This window comes from Astyanax mexicanus, chromosome 21 (assembly GCF_023375975.1).
Source record: "Astyanax mexicanus isolate ESR-SI-001 chromosome 21, AstMex3_surface, whole genome shotgun sequence".
In the NCBI taxonomy this organism is placed as follows: Eukaryota; Metazoa; Chordata; class Actinopteri; order Characiformes; family Acestrorhamphidae; genus Astyanax; species Astyanax mexicanus.
The window spans coordinates 11,407,231-11,430,531 of record NC_064428.1 but is presented as its reverse complement, the minus strand read 5'-3'; the positions used below and the strand labels follow the sequence as shown (position 1 = coordinate 11,430,531).

The following is a 23,301-nucleotide window of genomic DNA, read 5'->3' as shown; positions in this document are numbered from 1 at the left end:
GAGGCCAAGTTCAACTCCTACACCGTCCATCATAGAACAAGAACAACAATGCCAAGACCAGAACACTTAAATTCCTCTGTTCTCCAGAACACACGGCTGCAGCCTGTAATTACTTTAACTGTTTAAGTGCTGCGTGTCAACAGCTCGAACCCTCAGCCCTCTATCTGCCTCTCAGAGTCCCGCTGTAATTATCGCCCCCACAGCAGCGGGGCGCTGATGGAGCAAGGGCTCTGAAGCCGGGGGTCAGTTTCCCCCCGACCAGCACGTGGGAGATGAAGAGGGAGATAAAGAGAGAGGGAAGACCTTTCACTCGTTTGCTCAACAGCTGCCGAGTGTTTTCACCAACATCTTCAATGTGTCTTTTCTGTAGGCTAACGCCCACAAACCAGAGAAATAATCTCTCAACAATAGTTTAGTTTATAACAGGGAACAAAATACACAAACTTTAATCAGGTTTTGGTGATTTTAAGTAATATATTATAGTTCTACATCTCTGAAATATAAGGAATAATACAGTACCAGTCAAAAGTTTGGACACACCAATTATTCTGCAAATAAAAAGTGTTAAACAGAATAAAACAGAATATGTTTAAAACTTTAGATTCTTCTTTATCTTTGAGGACAGATGTGCAGACTCTTGGTGAGATTTTAATCTCAGTATCTTCATGAGGGAGAGTCACCTGGGATAGTTTTCTCAGCGTCTTGAAGGAAGGAGTTCCTGGAGGTGCTGAACAATAGTTGCTGCTTTTCCTTCACTTTGCTGTGAAGCTCCAGCTCATCCCAATTAAATCACCATCTCAGTTCATCAGGTTTAGATCAGGAGATTAATGTGGAGGACTAAAACATAACTCCATATGTGTACATTAATTATTTTAATGTATCTAATATTAATCTACAATGTAGAAAATAAATTAAATAAAGAAATAAAGAAAAACACTGAATGAGAAGGGGTGTCCAATAGTTTTAACTGGTACTGTATATTCCCATATATATTCCTAGAAATCCAGATTACCACCATTGTGGTCCAATTCCAAAGCTGTATCTTTGGCATATCAATGTAATTTAATAACTCAGCAGTGACAGTAATATAAATCAGGTTTATATTGTATATGATGGCGGTTTAGAGACTCACAGCTTTGGCACTGATCCTCTTGGTGACCCCAACAGCGTCCGTTACAGGACCGGTGACATCTCCGACCTGTGGAACAGATCCATCATCCTCAGTGTTAAACGCTTACTGATATATACTTATATAAAGTGAGACAGACAGAAAGACAGACACATAAACAGAGAGACAGATAAGGAGATTTGTGTCTTTAAAAGCGGCATTGCCATTGAATGCCTTGCACTGCTAGAGCTGCCCCAGTCAACTGTAAGTGAGAAATGTAATGACAGACATATAGTTAGACAGACAGACAGACAAATAGAAAGAGTTAGATAGACAGACAGACAGTCAGAAAGGCAGACAGACAGATAGACAGACTAATAGAAAGAGTTACACAGACAAGAAGAAGATAGTAGGAGCTAGACAGACAGACAAGCAGAAAGGCAGACAGACAGACTAATAGAAGAAGTTAGATAGACCGGCAGACAGAAAGGCAGACAGACAGACAGACTGATAGAAGGAGTTAGATAGACAGACGGAAAGAAAGGCAGACAGACAGACAGACTAATAGAAGGAGTTAGATAGACAGACAGACAGAAAGGCAGACAGACAGGCAGACTGATAGAAGGAGTTAGATAGACAGACAGACAGAAAGGCAGACAGAGGGACAGACAGACTGATAGAAGGAGTTAGATAGACAGACAGAAAGGCAGACAGACAGACAGACTGATAGAAGGAGTTAGATAGACAGACAGAAAGACAGACAGACTGATAAAATAAATAGATAGACAGACAGACAGAAAGGCAGACAGACAGACAGACTGATAGGAGTTAGATAGACAGAGAGACAGACAGACAGACAGACTAATAGAAGGAGTTAGATAGACAGACAGACACAAAGGCAGACAGACAGACAGACTATTAGAAGGAGACAGACAGACAGACAGAAAGGCAGACAGACAGACTGATTGAAGGAGTTAGATAGACAGACAGACAGAAGGGCAGACAGACAGACAGACTGATAAAATAAGTTAGATAGACAGACAGACAGACAAAAAAGGCAGACAAACAGAAAGACTGATAGAAGGAGTTAGATAGACAGACAGAAAAACAGACAGACAGACAGATAGCGGACAGACAGACAAATAGATAGATAGATAGATAGATAGATAGATAGATAGATAGATAGATAGATAGATAGATAGATAGATAGATACAGACAGACAGACAGAGAGATAGGCCGACAGACAGACAGACAGACAGACAGGTGAAGACTCTAAACTGTGCAGCAACAGATTCAGAGTTTCTGTCTCTGACTTTACTTTATCTGCAAGATGTTTCAGCTGTAGGTAGGAGTGTGTAATAGAGTGTAGGACAGTGAGAGATTAAACACAGCGTTTAAAAACTCCAGCAGCACTGCTGCATCTGATCTACATGCTCCTATACTCAGTGTGGTGTAGGGTGTAGAAATAAGGCTGTAATGCAATGCTTGATCGGTATATAACATATAACACATCCAAACTCACATATTACATACAGATTATGAAGAGGATAATTTACTCTAAATGTTTTATATACATTATAAATCACTTTTACTTTAATTACATTATGCAACTAACATTTTCTCCTTTAATAAACAGTAAGATTTGTGGAAGTGATGCCGGCACATGATGATGAACGCTTCCAGTTGATGTAAAGTAGGACCTGACACCATCTTCACACCACCGTCATCCCGCCCTCTCTCTCCTCCATCCTGCTGCCATTTGTGTCTAATTGAGTGTCGAGTAATTATGAAGCACTTGTGCTGCTGCGACAGAGAGTAACCCCTCAGCACTTAAACTCCTTTAATGAAGAGTAATTATTTTCTGACAGACTCGGTTTTAGTCAAGGAGACACACACACTCAAACAACTACCACCCCTCCTGCACATCTACACACACTTCAGAATGAGCCTCTAGAGGTTTGGAGGTGAACGTCAACTAGCGACGCTCTACAGCTACCACCGGAAGCAAATTAACATTTTTAGCAACAAAAGAAAAGTAAAATTGTAATTAACCACATTTTTTGGAAAGCTGAGTTCAATTTCACTAATTATGATATCCAGCCTTCCCGAGACTAACCAGCCTATAGAAATTATTCCAAAAGGGCATGGACAACTCATCCAAGAGGTCCCAAAATAACTAAGGAGACTAAACTAACTAACCTAGCCCTATATGGAAAAAAAATATTGCCCCCCCCATGAATTAACTGTGATTTTTTGTAAAGCTACTACCACACCCAGTAACCTGCCAACCAAAATGACTCCAAAAGGGCATGGACAACTCATCTAGGAGGTCCCAAAAGAACACAGAAGATACACACACACTCTACACACACTTCAGAATGAGGCACACACACACACTCAAACAACTACCACCCCTCCTGCACATCTACACACACTTCAGAATGAGCCTCTAGAGGTTTGGAGGTGAACGTCAACTAGCGACGCTCTACAGCTACCACCGGAAGCTTCAAAATTAACATTTTTAGCAACAAAAGAAAAGTAAAATTGTAACTAACCAATTTTTTTGGAAAGCTAAGTTAAATTTCACTACTTACGATATCCAGCCTTCCCGAGACTAACCGACCTATAGAAATTACTCCAAAAGAGCATGAACAACTCATCCAGGAGGTCCCGAAAGAACACAGAAGATACACACACACACTTTACATACACTTCAGGCTAAACCTCTAGAGGTGAATGTCAACTAGCGACGCTCTACAACTACGACTGTAGACATTTTTGAGCAACAAAAGAAAGTAAAATTTTTATAAACTCAGAAAGTTATAAACCTACACTAATGTGAGACAATAATCTTCCCCCTATTAATTAACTGTGATTAACCACATTTTTTGGAAAGCTCAGTTCAATTTCACGACTTACCACACCCAGCCTTTCCAGGTGTAACTGGGCTAACATTTACTATAAAAGGGCATGGGCAACTCATCCAGGAGGTCACAAAAGAACCCAGGTGAAACACACACTCAAACAACTACCACTCCTCCTGGACATCTACACACACTTCAGGCTGAACATCTAGAGGTTTGGAAAATTAATACTTTTTAGCAACAAAAGCAAAGTAAAATTGAAATTAACCACATTAGCCTATAGAAATGACTTCAAAAGGGCACGGACAACTCATCCAGGAGGTCCCAAAAGAACATATATTATAATGTATGTAGATGCAGATTTCTTTTTTCAGCAGGACTTGGCACACTGCCCACACTGTCAAAAGTACCAATTGGTTTTATATAATATTCTAATTTTCTGAGACACGGATTTTTGGGTTTTCAATGGCTGTAAGCCATAATCATCAACAATAAAATAAATAAATGCTATTCTTTAAGTTGTACCTGTATGCATACACAAGGAAAAGCATAGATTCATAGATGTGACAGCTTGGAAAGATACTCACATGAGTTTCCGCTGTTGTTGGACGGGACCACCAGCAGTTCAGCTCGAGGGTTATATACGATGTCCTGCCAGTGGATGGTGTCCGCATGACACAGGAACTTATTCTGATCCACGTAAACCCCACCATTCAGAATTTCTGATACAGGAAGATAAAACAATAGTACAGCATTAGTTCTGTATACTGTATTTTATTACTAGCAGATAACAAATGCGTCATAACAGTCCTCTGGACACAGAAATCTCTTTCATATTTAAAGCCATCACAGGACTAGTGCTTCTGCTGATTGGTTGCAGTGTGAGGAATAGCTCCACCCATTTCCTTCCAGACTCCAATTCCTCTTTACAATAAAATGAATTAGTTAAAACTAACCCCACTGTCTGGAGGCTGTACTTTACTCTAGTTCACTCAACACAGTACAAGACCTTCAATCTTAGTTTAAAGATTTATTTAGATAGATGTATTATTTTAATCACATTTCTAGATGATTTCTATGGTAAATGTTATTTATAGTTATGATCAAAAGTGTTTGCAACCATAAAAATTAAATATTTCTCTTAGAACAATATTGCAATAACAGCTCAAAGTCTCTCAAATTTGAAAGGTTTCTTCTTACAACAGCAATTTTAAGAACTGAAAGCTTCAAATCTTAAAATTTTAAGTAACAAAATAAAAGAAACGTAAAATTGTTGGAAGCAGGGATTGTAATAAACCTGGACCTATGTGAGAAAATAACCCCCCACCATGAATTAATTGTGATTAACCACATTGTTTAATTTCACTTCTTATGGCACCCAGCCTTCCAAGGAGTAACTGGGCTAAAAAAAATACTCCAAAAGGGCATGGACAACTCATCCAGGAGGTCCCAAAAGAACACAGGAGATTTAATAACTCCCCCCATGGATTAACTATGATTAATTTGGAAAGCTACTACCACACCCAGCCTTACCAAAAGAGATCTTAGCTACAGGGCCATGGGTAAAAATATCTGTTTTTAACAACAAAGAAATTATTTATTATGAATCTAAAGAAACATATATATCAAAACTGTGAAGTAAATTCTACTTTAAGCTTGTTTAACTACTTAACAATCAGTTTTAAACTGTAACCAGCACTGGGGTGTGTCCTGCACTCTACACTATATTTCATCATCATCATTATTATTATTATTATTATTATTATTATTATTATTATTATTATTATAAAAATAGGGTGGATATGATGGAGCAATGATGGAGCTCGAGTTCATGGAGTGAACTGAAGGTTATATTGAGTGTTCTGCATTAATATGCGTTTGACTTTTTTAATACACAGTCAATAAAATTACTTTTAAAAAAAAGTAATTTGGTGTGATTTAAAGAAAAGCATTAGACACGCTAAAAACAGACGCTGTTTAAAGCAGACGAGCAGCGATGAGCTTCAGGATCAAAGAAACTGAGAGAAATAAGTATTAATAAGTCATTCAGAGGGCAGCAGCTCCTTATTTCACCTCATACAAACATTAATAGTAATAAAAATAGTGGAAATTGCCTTTATTTTAGAACAGTTTCACAATATTAACCCTTTTTAATATTTAATATTCACTGATCAAGCATAACATTATGACCACTTCCTTGATTCAACACCCCTTGTCCATCTTACCACATCTACTGATCATATAGGACACTTTGTAGTTCTATAATTACAGACTATAGTTGTGCTAGGTGGCTGTTGTGGTATTCCAGGTGTTTCCTATGTGGTAGCTAAATTATGCCTACTTGGTTATAATAGTTTTCCTAGGTGGTTGATGTGGTAACTATGGTGGTTACTATGGAATAGCTAAATGGTGGTGACATTGGTTTGTATAATATATCTAGGTGGTTGCTGTGTTATTCCAGATGGTTCCTAAAGAGTAGCTAAATGGTGGCCACTTACGTACTACAGTGTTGCTAGGTGGTTGTTGTGGTATTCCTGGTGGTTCCTATGGGATAGTGGTATGGTGGCTACATAGGTAAAATAGCATTGCTAGGTGGTTGTTGTGGTATAGTTGTTTCTATGGTGTGTCTATTGATGTGTCATTTCCAGTGGTTCCTATGGTATAGCTAAATGGTAGATGTACTGTATGAATCTTATAGTGTTGCTAGGTGGCTGCTGTGATATCCCAGGTAGATACATGAGTACTATAGTGTTGCTAAGTGGTTGATGCGGCATTCCAGGGCATACCTGGGTATAATAGTTTTCCTAGATGGTTGATATGGTATTCCAGATGGTTCCTATGGTATAGGGGATATGATGGCTACATGGGTAAAATAACATTGCTAGGTGGTTGTTGTGGTACCCCTGGTAGTTCTTATGGTATAGGGATATGGTGGCTACATGGGTAAAATAACATTGCTAGGTGGTTGTTGTGGTACCCCTGGTAGTTCTTATGGTATAGGAATATGGTGGCTACATGGGTAAAGTAATGTTGCTATGTGGTTGTTGTGGTATTCAAAGTGGTTCCTATGGTATTGGGATATGGTGGCAACATGAGTAAAATAGCGTTGCTAGGTGGTTGTTGGGGTAGGATAAGTGGTTCCTATGGTATATCTAAATAATGGAAACATGGGTGCTCTATAGTATTGTTAGGTGTTTGCCAGGTTGCTATGGTGCTCCAGGTGGTTGCTGTGATGTTGCTAGATGGATACTAGTATTGTTAGGTAGTTGCTGTGGTTTTTCAGGTGAATGCTATTTCTGGTTTCACTGAAATAACATCCTGTCATACTGTAAAGATTATTTGAGCATTAGTTAAAGCTTTCAAACATCTGATTTTTCCAAACATTTGCTTTAGTTTTACAGCTCGGAGATATAAAAACACTTTCTGAAATTTCTCTACGACGCTCTGCAAGAGTTTTCACTGATCTTTGATGTTGGAGATCACACGTTTATGTGGATGCTGGATTAATATTTCACCCGTCTGCCATCTTTGTTTGATCAATCCCTCATGGCCTTGATGTACTGGATTATTTATTTCCCCCCAATTCCAGACATCACAGCATGTATTCATGAGGAAGGCAACTTGAGTAAGTGCTCTCAAGAACTTCCATCTATTCCATCCAAAACACTGTTTATTTTATTAATAAAGTTTGAAAAAGTAAAAGCTTTCAAGGTTTCAAGTGTTCCTTCACTGTTTCCCTGTAAATACCCTCAATAAAATGATCAAAACTGATTCTACTGATGCTGGCCCAAACTAGTAAAAGGATGAGGAAGGGGTTAAGGGGGATAAGGGGTTCTTCAAAAGGTTCCTCAAAGCACCTTAAGTGGTTCCTGAAAAGTTGCTATTTAAAGAACCCCTAAAAGTTCCTAAAAGTTACTCCTTTGACCTGACGTCCACATGTGTGGACATCACATTTTGGGTTGTCCAGCCCACAGCACTAAATTTTTAACACAAGGGCTCTACAAGGGCCATAATACTGTCACCTAGTGGTGGCAGAAGAGTTTAACACATTACCGTTTTGATTTTGTTCAGAAATGTACTGCTAGATGGTGGTGGTATACTGTAAGGAGGAGGTTGCTATGGGTATACTGTAAGGAGGAGGTTGCTATGGGATTTCAGGTGGTTGGTATAGTGGTAGACCCTGTGGTTTTGTTAAGCAGTTTCTAGATGTGACTAATATGGTGTTGGAGGTTGCTATGGTAAAGTATTTCAGGTGGTTGCTATAGTGTTTCGCTTTATTGGATTCTATGGTTTTGTTAAGTGGTTGCTAGATGGTGATGGTATAGCATTAGAAGAAGGTTTCCATGGTATTTCAGGTGGTTGATATAGTGGTGGATTTTATAGTTTTGTTAAGTGGTTGACAGATGTTGCTAGTACAGTGTTAGAAGGAGGTTGCTATGGTAAAGTATTTTAGGTGCTTTCTATAGTAGATTATTGGTGTCCTTTATGATTTTGTTAAGTGGTTGCTCGATGGTGCTAGTATTTGAGGTGGTTGCTATAGTGTTTTTCTTGGTGGATTCTATGGCTTTGTCTAGTGGTTGATAGATGTTGCTTGTATATTGTTGTAAGGAGTTTGCTATTGTATTTCAGGTGGTTGCTATAGTGTTTTGCTTGGTGGATTCTATGGTTTTGTTAAGTGGTTGATAGATTGGGGCTACTACAGTGTAAGGAGGAGGTTGCCATGGTATTCCAGGTGGTTGCTATAGTGTTTTTCTCAGTGGATTCAATGGTTTTGTTAAGTGATTGCTAGATGGTTCTAGTATAGTGTAAGGAGGAGGTTGCTATGGTACAGTGTTTTAGGTGGTTGCTATAGTGTTTTGCTTGGTGGATTTTATGGTTTTGTTAAGTGGTTACTGGATGGTGCTAGTATAGCATCAGAAGGAGGCTGCTATGGTACAGTGTTTCAGGTGGTTGATATAGTGTTTTGCTTAGTGGATTGCATGGTTTTGTTAAATTATTGATAGATAGTGGTAGTATAGCATTAGAAGGAGGTTGCTATGGTATTTGAGGTGGTTGCTACAGTGTTTTGCTTGGTGGATTCTACGGTTTTGTTAAGTGGTTGCTAGATGGTGCTAGTACAGTGTTAGAAGGAGGTTGCTATGGTATTTCATGTGGTTCCTAAAGTGTTTTGCTTGGTGGATTCTATGTTTTTATAAATGGTTTTTATATGTTGCTAGTATATTAATTACTATTTTATTAATTGTATATTAATCATTAATTGGTTTATAGATAGTGGTGGTGGTATAGCATTAGAAGGAGGTTGCTATGGTATTTGAGGTGGTTGGTGTGGTGTTGACAGATAGTTCCTTTAAATTCTTAATTACACAATCAGACCAAACCATTTTTTTTCAACTTTTTACAACTTTACACTTTAGAAGTGTTGTGAGAAGGAATGGTAACATTATAAAGTAGCAAATACTTCACTGTCCCAAATTTGTTCAGAATGTAGAAATGGATGTACAGTATATTAATAAATGACGTAATTAAGCAGATAAAATATGAAATATATTGGGTTTATACTGTCTGTAATCAAATAATGTTCAAATTCATATTTTTGGGTTGTAGTAAAAACATCTTTAATAAATAAAGCTAAAGAAATAGTGAATAAATCATTATTACTTATTTTATTTTCCAAATTCTTAATTACACAATCAGACCAAACCATTTTTTCAAAGAGTTAGACCGATAGCAACATCCTTAAAACTGTGGGATTAAAATTTGCCAGAAAAAAAAAATATATATATATAAAAATATAAATGGTATAGTAATTAAGTTAATTAGGAATTAATTCATGATTTAGGTTTAAACTGGACTGGACTGTTGGTTTAAAGCCAAAGCTAAGCTAAGTCTCAGTTGGACAGCATGGTGTGGAGCTGTTATCATGTTTCTCAGCTAAAAGAGCTTCTAAACATGGTTTTAATGTAATTTACTGTGGTTAAATAAAGGTTACAGGAAAGGTCTCATTCAGAAGCTTCATGTATATGGTTTAATTATGCAGCAGGACTGAACGTGCAGTGAATACTCTTCTGTTAATTCCCAGAATTCCCCACAACTACAGCTCTCTGACAATATACATTAATTATCCACTGTACTGCGTTTTTATGCTATTTATGAGCCGTTGTGGCTGGTTTACACAGTGCAAAAGTATTCAGCCCCCTTTACTCTGAAACCCCTAAATAAAATCCAGTGTAAACAATCAATTACCCTCAGAAGTAATTAATTAATAGAGTTAATCCAGCTGTGTGTAATTTAGTCTAAATACAGCATAAATACAGCTGTTCTGTAAAGGCCTCAGTGGTTTGTTAGTGTGTTTTTTCCACCTTAAATGCATTGCCTCAGTAACTGTTGCTGCCCTATTTAAGGTGGACCAGATTTTTTTTTCTAAATCTATCCTAAATTGAATCAGACTCAGTGGTAAGGCTAAGAGGTAAAATGGAATTGGCTCTTTCTTGGAATTTTCCAATGAAAATTCATTGTAACAAATGATGATCACTTTAAAGATACAACAAAAATGGTAACGAAAGAAATCTAAGGGATCAGAATACCTGGCAACATGCTTAGCTTTCTCTCCCTCACCTCCATCACAGCTCTGCTGTCGCCCGGGGGGGTTTCTGCTGGCCGTGAGAGGAGGGGACCACCCCAATCAAACTGCCCGCGGCACTGTTTCCCTCTGCCCACTTCACACGTCCAGAGCCCCGGCCATCAAACCCGACATGCTTCCACTAAACTGCTGAATTTTGTAAGAATGGTCTGAAATATTAAAGCTAAAAACAGCTCAGTTTCCCGTTTCTCCTGATTGGAAATGAAGTAAATGAGTGTTTCTCAATGGTGAAGAAATGCAGAGCTCTCAGGGTCCCACAGAGAGGTCTAGAGAAAGTTTATAAAAGGACCAATTAAAAGAATAAAGTCCAATACCTGGAGTAGATTCTCTATTTACAGTGCCTTGCAAAAGTATTCAGCCCCCTTGAACTTTCCAACCTTTTGCCACATTTCCTATTCGGTAACATTTTACATTAAGTGTTGACTAACTAACATGAATGAATGCTTTAGTTACCACGAATAAGACATGAGGTAATACATTAACAATGCTTAGATAATGTTAATTAAACACGGAACTACAGCATTAATTAATGTTACTTTCACATTACAAGTGAATCATTTGTTAAGATGAACAATAACTAATATACTTTATTATTAGATACTTCACTAATGTTAGGTAAACAAGTAACAACTGCATTAGTCATTTTCTTGTGTGCTGCAGTTATGAATACGGTAATCGTGAGCTCCGCCCACTTCTCTACCACAATACAGAGTTACTATATTCACTAATACCACTTACAACTTTACTACTGTACACAACACAAGCCTTATTATGTTCACCATGACCAGAAGAAGCTCCGCCCACTTCTCTACCACAATACAGAGTTACTATATTCACTAATACCACTTACAACTTTACTACTGTACACAACACAAGCCTTATTATGTTCACCATGACCAGAAGAAGCTCCGCCCACTTCTCTACTACAATACAGTTACTATATTCACTAATACCTCTTACTACAACTTTACTACTGTACACAACACAAGCCTTATTATGTTCACCATGACCAGAAGAAGCTCCGCCCACTTCTCTACTACAATACAGAGTTACTATATTCACTAATACCACTTACAGCTTTACACTTTAGAAGTGTTGTGAGAAGGAATGGTAAAATTATAAAGTAGCAAATACTTCACTGTCCCAAATTTGTTTGGAATGTAGAAAGGGATGTACAGTATATTATTAAATGACGTAATTAAGCAGATAAAATATGAAATATATTGGGTTTATACTGTATATTGGGTTTATAATGTTCAAATTCATATTTTTGGGTTGTAGTAAAAACATCCATAATAAATAAAGCTAGTAAAGAAGCTAGTAGAAATAGTGAATAAATCATTCTTTCTTTTATTTTCCAAGGTAAAAATGGTTTCAATCTGCAGGTAATGTCCTGATAGCATGAGGTTTGGGAATGAAAGATAAGTGCAGAAGAACTGTCATCCATTTGGGTCATTCTGAGTTCAGACTGGTAACGGCAGATAAAGGAAGTCTTCAGAGGTGGCTGTAAAAGATGTCATTTATTCAGAGTAAATGATGCGTATATGAGACTGTGTACTTTTTGATAAATGGCCTTGAACTGAAAACTTTTCTGGAAACAGGCTGTGAATGCAAACGTGGCTTTTGGGTTATGGGTTGGATATGAATATGATCATCTGTAGCATCAGTGTAAAGCCACTGAAATACAGGAACAAGAACTACTCAACTAAGTAAAGACTAAAATACTTTAAGAAGAAATGAAGCTCTGTCAATCCAAAACACTTCAAGAACTTTGAAAATATCCTCAGGTGCAGACACCGCAAAGACAATCAAATACATTATGATAAAACTGGTTCTCATCAGGATTCTTGTTTAATGTTTTCCTTATTGTAGATTTGTTGAAAATGTTAGCATGTGCCAGAGATTTCTGTAAGCCTTCAGCTGACACTCTAGGATTCTTCCTCACCTCATTGAACACGTTGTGCTGTGCTCTTGCAGTCATCTTTACAGGACTTTACCACGCCTAGGGAGAGTAGCAGCAACAGTGCTGAACTTATCGTGTCTTACCGTGGGCACGTGAACATCAAGGCTTTTAGAGATACTTTTGTAACCCTTTCCAGCTTCACGCAAGTCAGCAATTGTTGAATGTAGGTCTTCTGAGAGCTTGATCTTTTGTGCTGAGAGGCGTGATTCACATCAAGCAATGCTTCTTAAAAGCAGCAAACTGTTTTATAGGGCAGGACAGCTTTAATCAACACATCTCAACACAATCACATCCTGGTTCCAATTAGCTCTTAGCTAGTCGTTAGCCGAGGGGTTCACATACTTTTTTCCCCATTCACTGTGAATGATAACATGTTATGTTCAATAAAACCTTGCAAACATATAATTTTTGTGTGGTATTAGTTTAAGCAGACTGTGTTTGTCTATTGTTGTGAATTATATAAAGATCAGAACACATTTAATGATCAATTTATGCAGAAATCCAAGTATAATCCCAAATGGTTCACATACTTTTTCTTGCAACTGTAAATGTTGTGATTGTAAATACAGTATAAATGTAGAGGAACGTACCGGTGAGGTTCTTGAGGCCGAGCTGCCGGAGGCCGAAGTATCCGTCTCGTCTGTAGTTGAGGAAGATGGCCAGAGCGTATCGACCTTCGTAGAGTTTGGTGCCGCGGATGATTCTCAGATTCTCCAGAGGAAGATAATCAAACTGATTCAGAGCCACCAGAACGTAGCCGGTCACCTCTCTGATCGACTGTACAAATAAAACACCAACAACAAGGAGAGAAATCAGAACAAACACCAGAACTCTGGCCACTTTATTAGAAACACCTACTTTATTATCTTCTGCTTCCAGAACGGCCAGAATAACCTTTATCAGTTTAATTTTCTGAACAGTTGACCCAAAATGTAAGGTAGTTTTTTTTATTTTTTACATTTAGTTAAGTGAAGAAGAAATGGGCTTTTACCGTTTTTACAATAGAATTTTTTTATATTGTGTTTATATTATTATTTATAATAATATTTATATTTTTACTTCAGGAAAAATGAAAAATACATATATTTTAAATTTAATTTATTTATTTTTGTGCGTCTTGTACCAATATTAAGTTGAATTATACTATTAAATTTCTGATTAAAAATGCAAAAATGGAAAAATCAGAGAACTGAGATTTTTTGTTTGTTTGTTTTGTTGTAATAGCTAAAATTCTATTCATGAAAGGAATAATTGACTAAACAAAAAATTGGGAAAATTGATGAAAACACATTTTATCAATATACTAAATGGGAAAAAATAAATAATGAGGTTTTACATCAAATATCTTGCCTCAAATAATCAGAAAATAGAACAAGGTGTCATCTCAGATTTTTTTTAACAGAGGTGTACATTTAAAAACTAAAAAACGTTCTTAAAAAGAAAATACAGAAATAAAAAGGATGTTAAAGGGTTAATGCTGTGGATTAATTATTAATAACACGTGTCTCTGAGGGACTGAGGGAACAGTTATGAACTGTGTGGCGTCTATTGTTGCTGCAGTTTTGCATGATTGTTATATTTATATTAAAAAGTTGAATAAAAGTTGCAGGCAGTGATTAGAGAGTCAGGCGTGTGATGAAGTGCAGCTGATAACAGGCAGAAACTACAGTTCCCTGCGTCCTCCTGACACCACATACAATACAGTGAGAAATGACAGTGCTGCAGTGTGTAATTACCCAGATTATACCTTCCCCTTTTCACCAGTGTTATTAAAGAAGAGGTGCTGTGTGGAAAATAACCCCGGGGCTGAGGAGGTTTTTTTCTGCATAACAAAACCAGAGTAATTGGCAGCTGTGTTTCTGCACGGGTTCAGGATCTACAGGTTAATGACGGGTCACAGCAGATAAGAACAAGAATAAAACATAAAGCTTTTTATTTCATTTACTTTAAACCAGCTAAAACTTTCTTTATCAGCTGACCAAAATTTGCTGGACTCTTCGAAAAAGTACGTTTTTTAGTGGCTATTGGTTTTACATACAGAAATTCAGAAAAGTACGGAGACCCTAAGGTGACATCATGTACAAAAAAAGTGGGAATGAAATACTTAGATGTAGGAACGAGATCATTAAGGCGTGGCCACAACTTATTAAGGCGTGGGAACAAGTTAATCAAATCTAGCCGGAGAATAATAAAAATGTAAATTAATGCTCATGAAGAAACAGAATATTACATTAAAGCTCCTTTAATCCAAGGAAAATCTTTAGTAAAAAAAGTTAAAGAAACTTAATTTGCATACTAAAAGCTGATTGGCTCAGATGCAGACAGTATGCAGACCCGTCTTCCTTCCATAGGCAGTCAGATTGAGCGAAACCCCCGAGAACTGATCACTTTGTTAACTGTGAAATAACTGCTGCTAAAAGTGGCTTTATGTTCAGCGTCATCCGCATTTGTGAAGATATTCTATGTCTATGTTTCATCAAGAAATCACTTAAATAGAACCTGTATAAAACATGGAACACTGGTGAACCTTCCCAAGAGTGACTGACCGATGGAAATTACTCCAAAAGGGCATGAACAACTCATCCAGGAGATCACAAAAGAACCCAGAACAACATTTAAAGAACTGCAGGTCTGGGTGAAAATTAACAGAACAGCCCGTCTCACATTTGCCAATAAACATCTTGATGATGTCCCAAAACCTTTGCCTAAATGCTGAAGTCTAAAAATGTTCATCTAAAATGATGAAATGCTAAAACTTTTGTCTGATTTAGCAGGGTCCAAAAACCTTTGCCTAAATGCTAACATCCAAAAACCTTTGACTAAACGCTATCATCCAAAAAAACTTTGGCTAAATGCTAACATCCAAAACATTTGGCTAAATGCTAACATCTAAAAACTTTTGGCTAAATGCTAACATCCAAAACATTTGGCTAAATGCTAACATCCAAAAACCTTTGGCTAAATGCTAACATCCAAAAACATTTGGCTAAATGTTAATATTCAAAAACATTTGGCTAAATGTTAATATTCAAAAACATTTGGCTAAATGTTAATATTCAAAAACATTTGGCTAAATGTTAACATCCAAAAACATTTGGCTAAATGTTAACATCCAAAAACATTTGGCTAAATGTTAACATCAAAAAACATTTGGCTAAATGCTAACATCCAAAAACATTTGGCTAAATGCTAACATCCAAAAACATTTGGCTAAATGTTAACATCCAAAAACATTTGGCTAAATGTTAACATCCAAAAACATTTGGCTAAATGTTAACATCAAAAAACATTTGGCTAAATGCTAACATCCAAAAACATTTGGCTAAATGCTAACATCCAAAAACATTTGGCTAAATGTTAACATCCAAAAACATTTGGCTAAATGTTAACATCCAAAAACATTTGGCTAAATGTTAACATCCAAAAACATTTGGCTAAATGCTAACATCCAAAAACATTTGGCTAAATGTTAACATCCAAAAACATTTGGCTAAATGTTAACATCAAAAAACATTTGGCTAAATGCTAACATCCAAAAACATTTGGCTAAATGTTAACATCCAAAAACATTTAGCTATATTCTGAAGTCAAAAAAAAGGTCAAAAGCTGATGGAGGAGATAATAATAAAATTCCACGAATGGAAGAAGAACAAGAAAAAAAAAGAAGAAGAGTTTATCGTCATCCACATTTGTGAACATGGTAATTATTTTATAAATGTATTTTTTGTTTGTATAAACAAGTGAAACTACGTTCTATGTCTATGTTTAATCAAGAAATCACTTAAATACAACCCGTCTGAAGACCAAAATTACTCCAAAAGGGCATGAACAACTCATCCAGGAGGTCCCAAAAGAACCCAGAACAGCATTTAAAGAACTGCAGGATGCCACTATGAGCAGGAGGTCGCAGGTTCGAACCCCCCGCTCACGCATTTACCATCGAGCTGCCAGCGCTCAGAGGGAGCAAAATTGGCCCTGCTCCATCCGGGTGGGAGGGATCACTCCTAGGATGATGTCCACAGCACAGGGCGTCTGTGAGCTGATGTATCAGAACCGAGTTGCTGCGTTTTCCTCCGAGCGTTAGTGCTGTGATGCTATTCGGCAATGCTGCCTCAGCAGCAGCTCGAAAAGAAGCGGTGGCTGACTTCACATGTATCAGAGGAAGCATGTATTAGTGTTCATCCTCCTGCTGTGTTGGGGCATCACTAGTGATAGGAGGAGTCCTAATGAGTGGGTTGGGTAATTGGCCGTGTAAATCGGGGAGAAAATGGGAAACATTTTAAATAAAATTATACAAAAAAAAAAAAAAGAACTGCAGGATCTCACTCGCCTCAGTTAAAATCCTGAAGGAGAATATCCGTCCATCTGCTTGTGATCTTAAGCTCAGGTGTACTTGGGTTCTGCAGCAGGACAATGATCCAAAAAACACAAACCTCTAAAGTTCACCTCTGAATGGATTAATAAACTAAATGAAGGTTTTGGAGGGTCTAGTTAAAGTCTGGATGATTGAGATGCTGTGGATGATCTTAAACAGGACGTTTATGCTGGAAAATCCTCCAATGTGTCTGAATTAAAACTGTAATTCTGTAAAGAAGAGTGGAACAAAATTCCTCCACAGAGATGAGAAAGACTCGTTATCAGTTATCAGTAACACTTGATTGCAGCTGTTGCCGCCAAGAGTAAAGAGCACAACCAAGTTATTAGATTACACTAGAGACCACTTAAAAATGATGAGTTTCTTTGATTTTACCAAATTAAAAACCTCTGGAATTTAATCAAGAGGAAGATAGATGATCACAAGCCATCAAACCAAACCGAACTGCTCTTGAAGTTTTGCACCAGGAGTAAAGCAGCATAAAGGTATCCAAAAGCAGTGTGTAAGACTGGTGGAGGAGAACATGATGCCAAGATGCATGAAAACTGTGATTAAAAACCAACCAGGGTTATTCCACCAAATATTGATTTTTTCTGAACTCTTAAAACTTTATGAATATGAACTTGTTGTTTTCTTTGCATTATTTGAGGTCTGAAAGCTCTTTTTTGTTATTTTCTGCAAATAAATGCTCTAAATGACAATATCTTTATTTGGAATTTGGGAGAAATGTCTGTAGTTTATAGAATAAAACCATAATGTTCATTTTACTCAAACATAAACCTATAAATAGAAAATCCAGCCTCTAGCTCTGACCCTGTAGGTTACATTCTTTCTATTTGAGTTTCAGAATAAGAGCTTCCCCCTGGACTCCTTCAGTTCCAACCACAGCAATTAGCAACAGCGCTACACAAAAAAAAACAACTGCATACAGTCCAAACCGTCTCCTAAACCTGATTCCTGCGTTCCTCTCCGTGTCCTGAGGCTGGAGCTCCTCTTTTCAGCATTCCTGACCTGAACATCAGGGCTACAGGACTGCAGGATGCTGGGAACGAGGATCGCTCCTCTACATCATTAGACGACTGATGGTAGTCTCTACGCTTTGAAGAACTGGCAGTGTTGAGCTGATGCTCGAGGCTTAAAGATTAAAACATTCAAAATCATAAAAACCAAGCATTCTTACACCGTGTTTGAACATCAATTCAGACTGCCCACTCACACAAACCTCTACACATAGAGGTTTCCCATATACTCTAAAAAAAAATACTTTTTATCTGTACAATGTTACAAAAATTCCCAATTCTCAGGTTCTCACTACAGGACTTTTTTAGTTGTTGGGTGCTGAAGAACCTACTGTTCTTTGGTTCCAGCAGGGAACAAAACCTGTAGAACCTATTTTTATTGGTGGAAATGCACCAAATGGTTCAAAATTAACAGAGCCTATTCCACATTGGTTTTAAAGGGCTATAAAAGGTCTTAGCAGGAAAAACTCCCTAAAAGCAAGTTGAAGGAACTTCAAGATTCTAAAAAGCTCAAAGAGTCTGAACACTGAAGAAGAACACTGTAAGAAACCAAGATTTAAAGAAAAAACTTACTCTGAATATGAAGAAGCAACACTGAGAGAAAAGCTGGGATGAATAAAAAATGAAGAGTAAATAAAACTAGAAAGGGAAAGTTTGGGAATTAATTTTAAGTTGGCTTGGAAAAGTGTGCTAATAATGTTGAAAATTAAAAATGGTTGCTAAGGTGGTTCTGTCTGAAGAATGTGAAGAGTGTGAAGTGCTATGCTGTTGAATTTTGGCTAAAATAGTGGAATGCTATTACTTTTGCCTAGTCCAAAAAACCTTTGGCTAACAGCTCAAGTCCTTAAACTTTTAGCTAAAAGCTAAAGTTTAAAACATTTTGGCTAAAATGGTGGAATGCTAATACTTTGGTCTCATCTAGAGGTGTCCAAAAACGTTGGCTAAATACTAAAGTTCAAAACCTTTTGGCTGAAATGAGTGAAAGCTAGTACTTCTGTTTAATATAGCACTGTCCAAAATCTTTGGCTAAATACTGAAGCCAAAAAAACTTTTGGCTAAATGCTAAAATCCAAAAACTTTTGGCTAAAATGGTGGAATGCTAATATTTTTTTCTGATATAGCAGTGTCCAAAAACCTTTAGCTAAAAGCAAAAATTCTAAAACATTTGGCTAAAAGCAAAAAGTTACAAATATTTTGGCTAAAATGTTGGAATGCTAATACTCTTGTCTGATATAGAAGTGTCCAAAGCCTTTGGCTGCATGCTAAAGTCTTAAATTCTTTGGCTAAACGCTGAAGCCCAAACAATTTTTGGCTAAAATGGTGGAGTGCCAATATTTTCATCTGATATAGCAGTGTCCAAAAACCTTTCAAAAGTGCAAAAGTGTTTGACTATATTCCAAAAAAGTGTGTCCAAAAAAGGTCAAAAGCTGTTGGAGAATATAGTGATAAAAATTTGTGAATAGAAGAAGAAGAATACAAAGAAGAGTAAAAACAGTAAAGCCAACCTAACAACTCTGGAGCACAAGAAAGAACCACTGAAAGGAACCAAGACTCAGATAATAAGCATAAACTTAAAAAGCTGAGAGAGGATCCAAAACTCAACAGTAGTAAGACCAATCAGAACAAGCTCTCAGATTAAGCAAGAATGAAAGATAAAAACTGTCTAAAATCATTAGAAAGAACCAATCTATATAAAACAGTGAGAAGAATCATAATGAGGAACCTCCTTAAGAGGAAAAAGCTCCCTAGGAGCATGACAAGAGGATGAGCCCCTCAGAGGAATCAAGATTCAACAATTAGTAACTCCCCAGGAGCATGAAGAAGAACCACTAGGAGGAACAAAGCTTTAAAAATGAAAAACATGAAGATGACAATCTGAGAAGAAACGAGAAGAAAAAAGATGGTGGCAAGAAAAAACTGTGAAAAAACAATATTTAAAATATTCGAAAAGATCTCCTAAAATCTAAGAGGAACTAAGAATTTAAAGAAAAACTGAAAGCTATAAGTAAGAAAATGAAGCCACAACGATAAAACTTCTTAAAAGCATTAAGTAGAACCTCTGTTAGTCCATTTTCAACCAAAATAACTTTTTTTAACTGTTTCCATTCAGGTTTATAAGAACATTGGTGCTTTTCAGCGAATCATCCAACGTTTGCATCAGTTTTAGTGGAAACGAAAATACGTCAGAGAATACGTCATCAACAGGGTGGTACAACCACTACAAGCTCCATGACAACATTAAGTAGAACCACTGAGAGTCCTTTTCAACCAAAAGAATCAAAAGAAAGTTCTTGAACTGCTTCTGTTCGGGCTTTGGAACCAAGGATACGTCATCAACAAATTGAGTTTGCACAAGGATGAATCTACTATTCTTTGGTTCCATCTGGGAACTGACTTTTAAGGTTCCAGAACCGATTTTTGTTGGTTGAAATGCACTGAATGGTTCAATATTACAGTGGGTATGCAAACCAGAATGGAGCTTGTTACATGTTGGTGGAAAACCAAATAAAAAATTATTTTAGAGTCTAAGAGGAACCAAGTATTTAAAGAAAAAGCTGTGACTTTCAAGTAGGAGTAATAAAAACACTACAAGAAAGTAGAACAGGAGAACCCACTCCACTGAAATGCTCTATTAGTTTGCAAAGAAGACTATACTGTGGTACTGGAAAAAGAAGGAACTGGTGATCCAGCCAATCGTCTATGGTACAGTCTGTATTACAAGATATGTCAATCAAACCATTGAGTTGGAACATGCTGGGTAAATTTGTTCAACCCGACCCAAACAATACTAACTGAAGCTGTTCTATCAGCAGTTCAGAATCTGCTACACTCTTAAGATCCAGCATGGCTAGGAAATACCTGGATGTAAAACAGACCCTGACCTTGGCATTGATGGTCAGGCCTCGCCGGGTCAGCATGAAATTTTCATGTTCTGTCTGAGGGGTCCGACGGCTGGCTGGTTCTACCCTGGTTCACCTCACTTTGCTCAGTATGAGAATAAAGATCTGGGAACATGGGGAAGGAAGCGTGGGGAACTATTTGCCACGGTGCATAATGTATAAGGTTAAAGCAGGGAGACAGTAGGAGGTGTGCAGTCCAAACCAACCAAACTCCAACATGACCCAACCCAACCAAATGTCAATGACATTGTCATTATCGCTGTTGAACACAATCAGTTTCTTACAGACAACACAACCCAATCCTAACCTAACCAAAACCAAACCAAACCAAGCCAAACAAGACCTAACCAAATCCAAGCCAGACCAAGCTAATCAAACCCTATCCAAACACTAACAAAACCCAATCCATCCAAACCAAACTCAAACCAAGCCAAGCCAACCCAACCAGATGTTAATTACATTGTTACAGACCAACACAACCAATCCAACTCATCCTAACCTAAACTAACCAAACCAAATCCAAACCAGACCAAGGCAACTGAAGAAAATCCACCCAAATTCAAACAAGACCTAACTAAATGCAAGACAATCCCTATCTAAACCTAAACCAACCCAAACTAAGCTAAGCCATCCCAACCTAACCCACCCAAACATGTCAAACCATGCCCTCACTTTGCGCAGTATGAGAATAAAGATCTGGGAACATGAGGAAGAAAGCGTGGGGAACTATGTGCCACGGTGCATAATGTATAAGGTTAAAGCAGGGAGACAGTAGGAGGTGTTAAAGGCAGTGAGCAGTCTGCGGTATCTCCCGCTTCTGAGGTTAGCCAGCAAATGTTTTATCATCTGTATCATTTTGTAGTGCGAGTGGGCACATGAGGGAGGGCGGCAGGGACCCCGTCTGCATCCCAATCGCAGGGAAAACAATATAAATGTCATTGTCGCTGTTTAACGCAATCTGTTTGTTACACCCCATGTGGCAGGCGGCACAACGCTGCGCATATTTGCCCGAAACCAGCTGTCACAGAGAGATATTAAAAATCCACAGAGGGAAACCATTTGAAGAGGCTCATAAATTAAGCGCTGTTGAATACTTGGTTTTAATGTCAGCTCGTGCCAGGCGAGGAAAGTTTGGGCCACCGCACACAAAAAACGCCCTGACTTTACCACCCGGGGACCGGCGGGCACAGTCGTGACGGCCACCCTGACCTGACCACTTGGCAAGCGCTGGTGAACAATAGCAGGTCATCAGGATAGTGGAGAGAAACACTGTGACACACGGGCTCACGGGACTGAGAAAGACACAGGACTGAGAGTGGAGAGCGGTGGACAATAGAGAGGTTTAGAGGTCACAGACAAAAGACGACATTCAACAAATGATGTCAGTCCAGTGAAATGCAATTAAAAAGGTGCGTCTCCTAAGAGGGATTGCTTTAATACACTGTACGAGCCAATCCCTAGGGGTAAAAGTCCTCAAAGAGAACTAAAGAAAATACAACTTTAGTTGTTTTTGAACAAAGTATCCATGTTTAACTCCAATCCAAACATCTGTGTCAGTGGTCAGTGTTCTGACCAGTGTTTTTCAGTTTTATTCAGGGTTGAAGCAATAATTAGAGGCTTGCAGATTCAAGCTTAATGGCTGTGAAATGTATAATAAAGGATTGTGAATTATTGAAGCAACAACCAAGTGTTAAACAGAGTTACAATCTAAATTACTGTGTCAAATTTGGTACACTTGAATTTTTCCCCAAAAACAAATCAAACCAAGCCAACTAAACCAAACTCTGACAAAAGTAAACCAAATTCAAACCCAAATTAGACCAGACAAGACCAAATCAGACCAAATGCAACACAGTCCAACTCAACCCAACCTGACTTACTGAACCTAACCTAACTAAATCCAAACAAAACCAAACCAAACCAGACCAAGGCAGGCCAGGCAAGGCAAAGCCTAGAATAGTCAAGCCAATCTGAGCTAACCAAATCCAAGCCAGACCAAAGTAAGTCAAACCATACCTAGACCCTAACCAAGCCAACCCACCCCACCCCAAATCCAAACCAGACCAAGCCAAGACAACTAAATCCAACCCAGACCTGATCAGACCAAACCAACACAACTTAAATCAAACTCATCCTAACCTAACCAAAGCCAAACCAGACCACACCAGACAAAGGCAAGCCTGACAAGGCAAATCCTAGAAAAGCCAAGCCAAGACCAAACTTAAAACCCTAACCAGACCAAGCCAAGTCAAACACTATCTGAACCGTAATCAGACCAACCCAAGCCAACCAAACCAAAATTCAAATACAAACCAAGACCAAGCCAAGACAACCCAACCCAACCCAACTCATCCCAACCTAACCTAACATAAGCAAAACCAAACCAAACCATGCCATGCCAACCAAATCCAAACAAGACCTAAATAAATTC

General features: G+C 37.9%; 1 protein-coding gene across 1 annotated transcript in view; it reads right to left on the bottom strand.

Moving 5' to 3' along the window:
* The window catches only part of LOC125785907 (receptor tyrosine-protein kinase erbB-4-like), a 253,364-nt gene that overhangs the window by 76,624 nt on the left and 153,439 nt on the right, over nt 1-23,301 (bottom strand). Inside the window, exons 3-5 of the mRNA XM_049470118.1 lie at nt 13,167-13,353; nt 4,561-4,695; nt 1,133-1,198 (exon numbers count right to left, since the gene is read on the bottom strand). Coding sequence (XP_049326075.1) covers nt 1,133-1,198; nt 4,561-4,695; nt 13,167-13,353 — 388 coding nt within the window. The remainder of the gene's footprint in view (nt 1-1,132; nt 1,199-4,560; nt 4,696-13,166; nt 13,354-23,301) is intronic.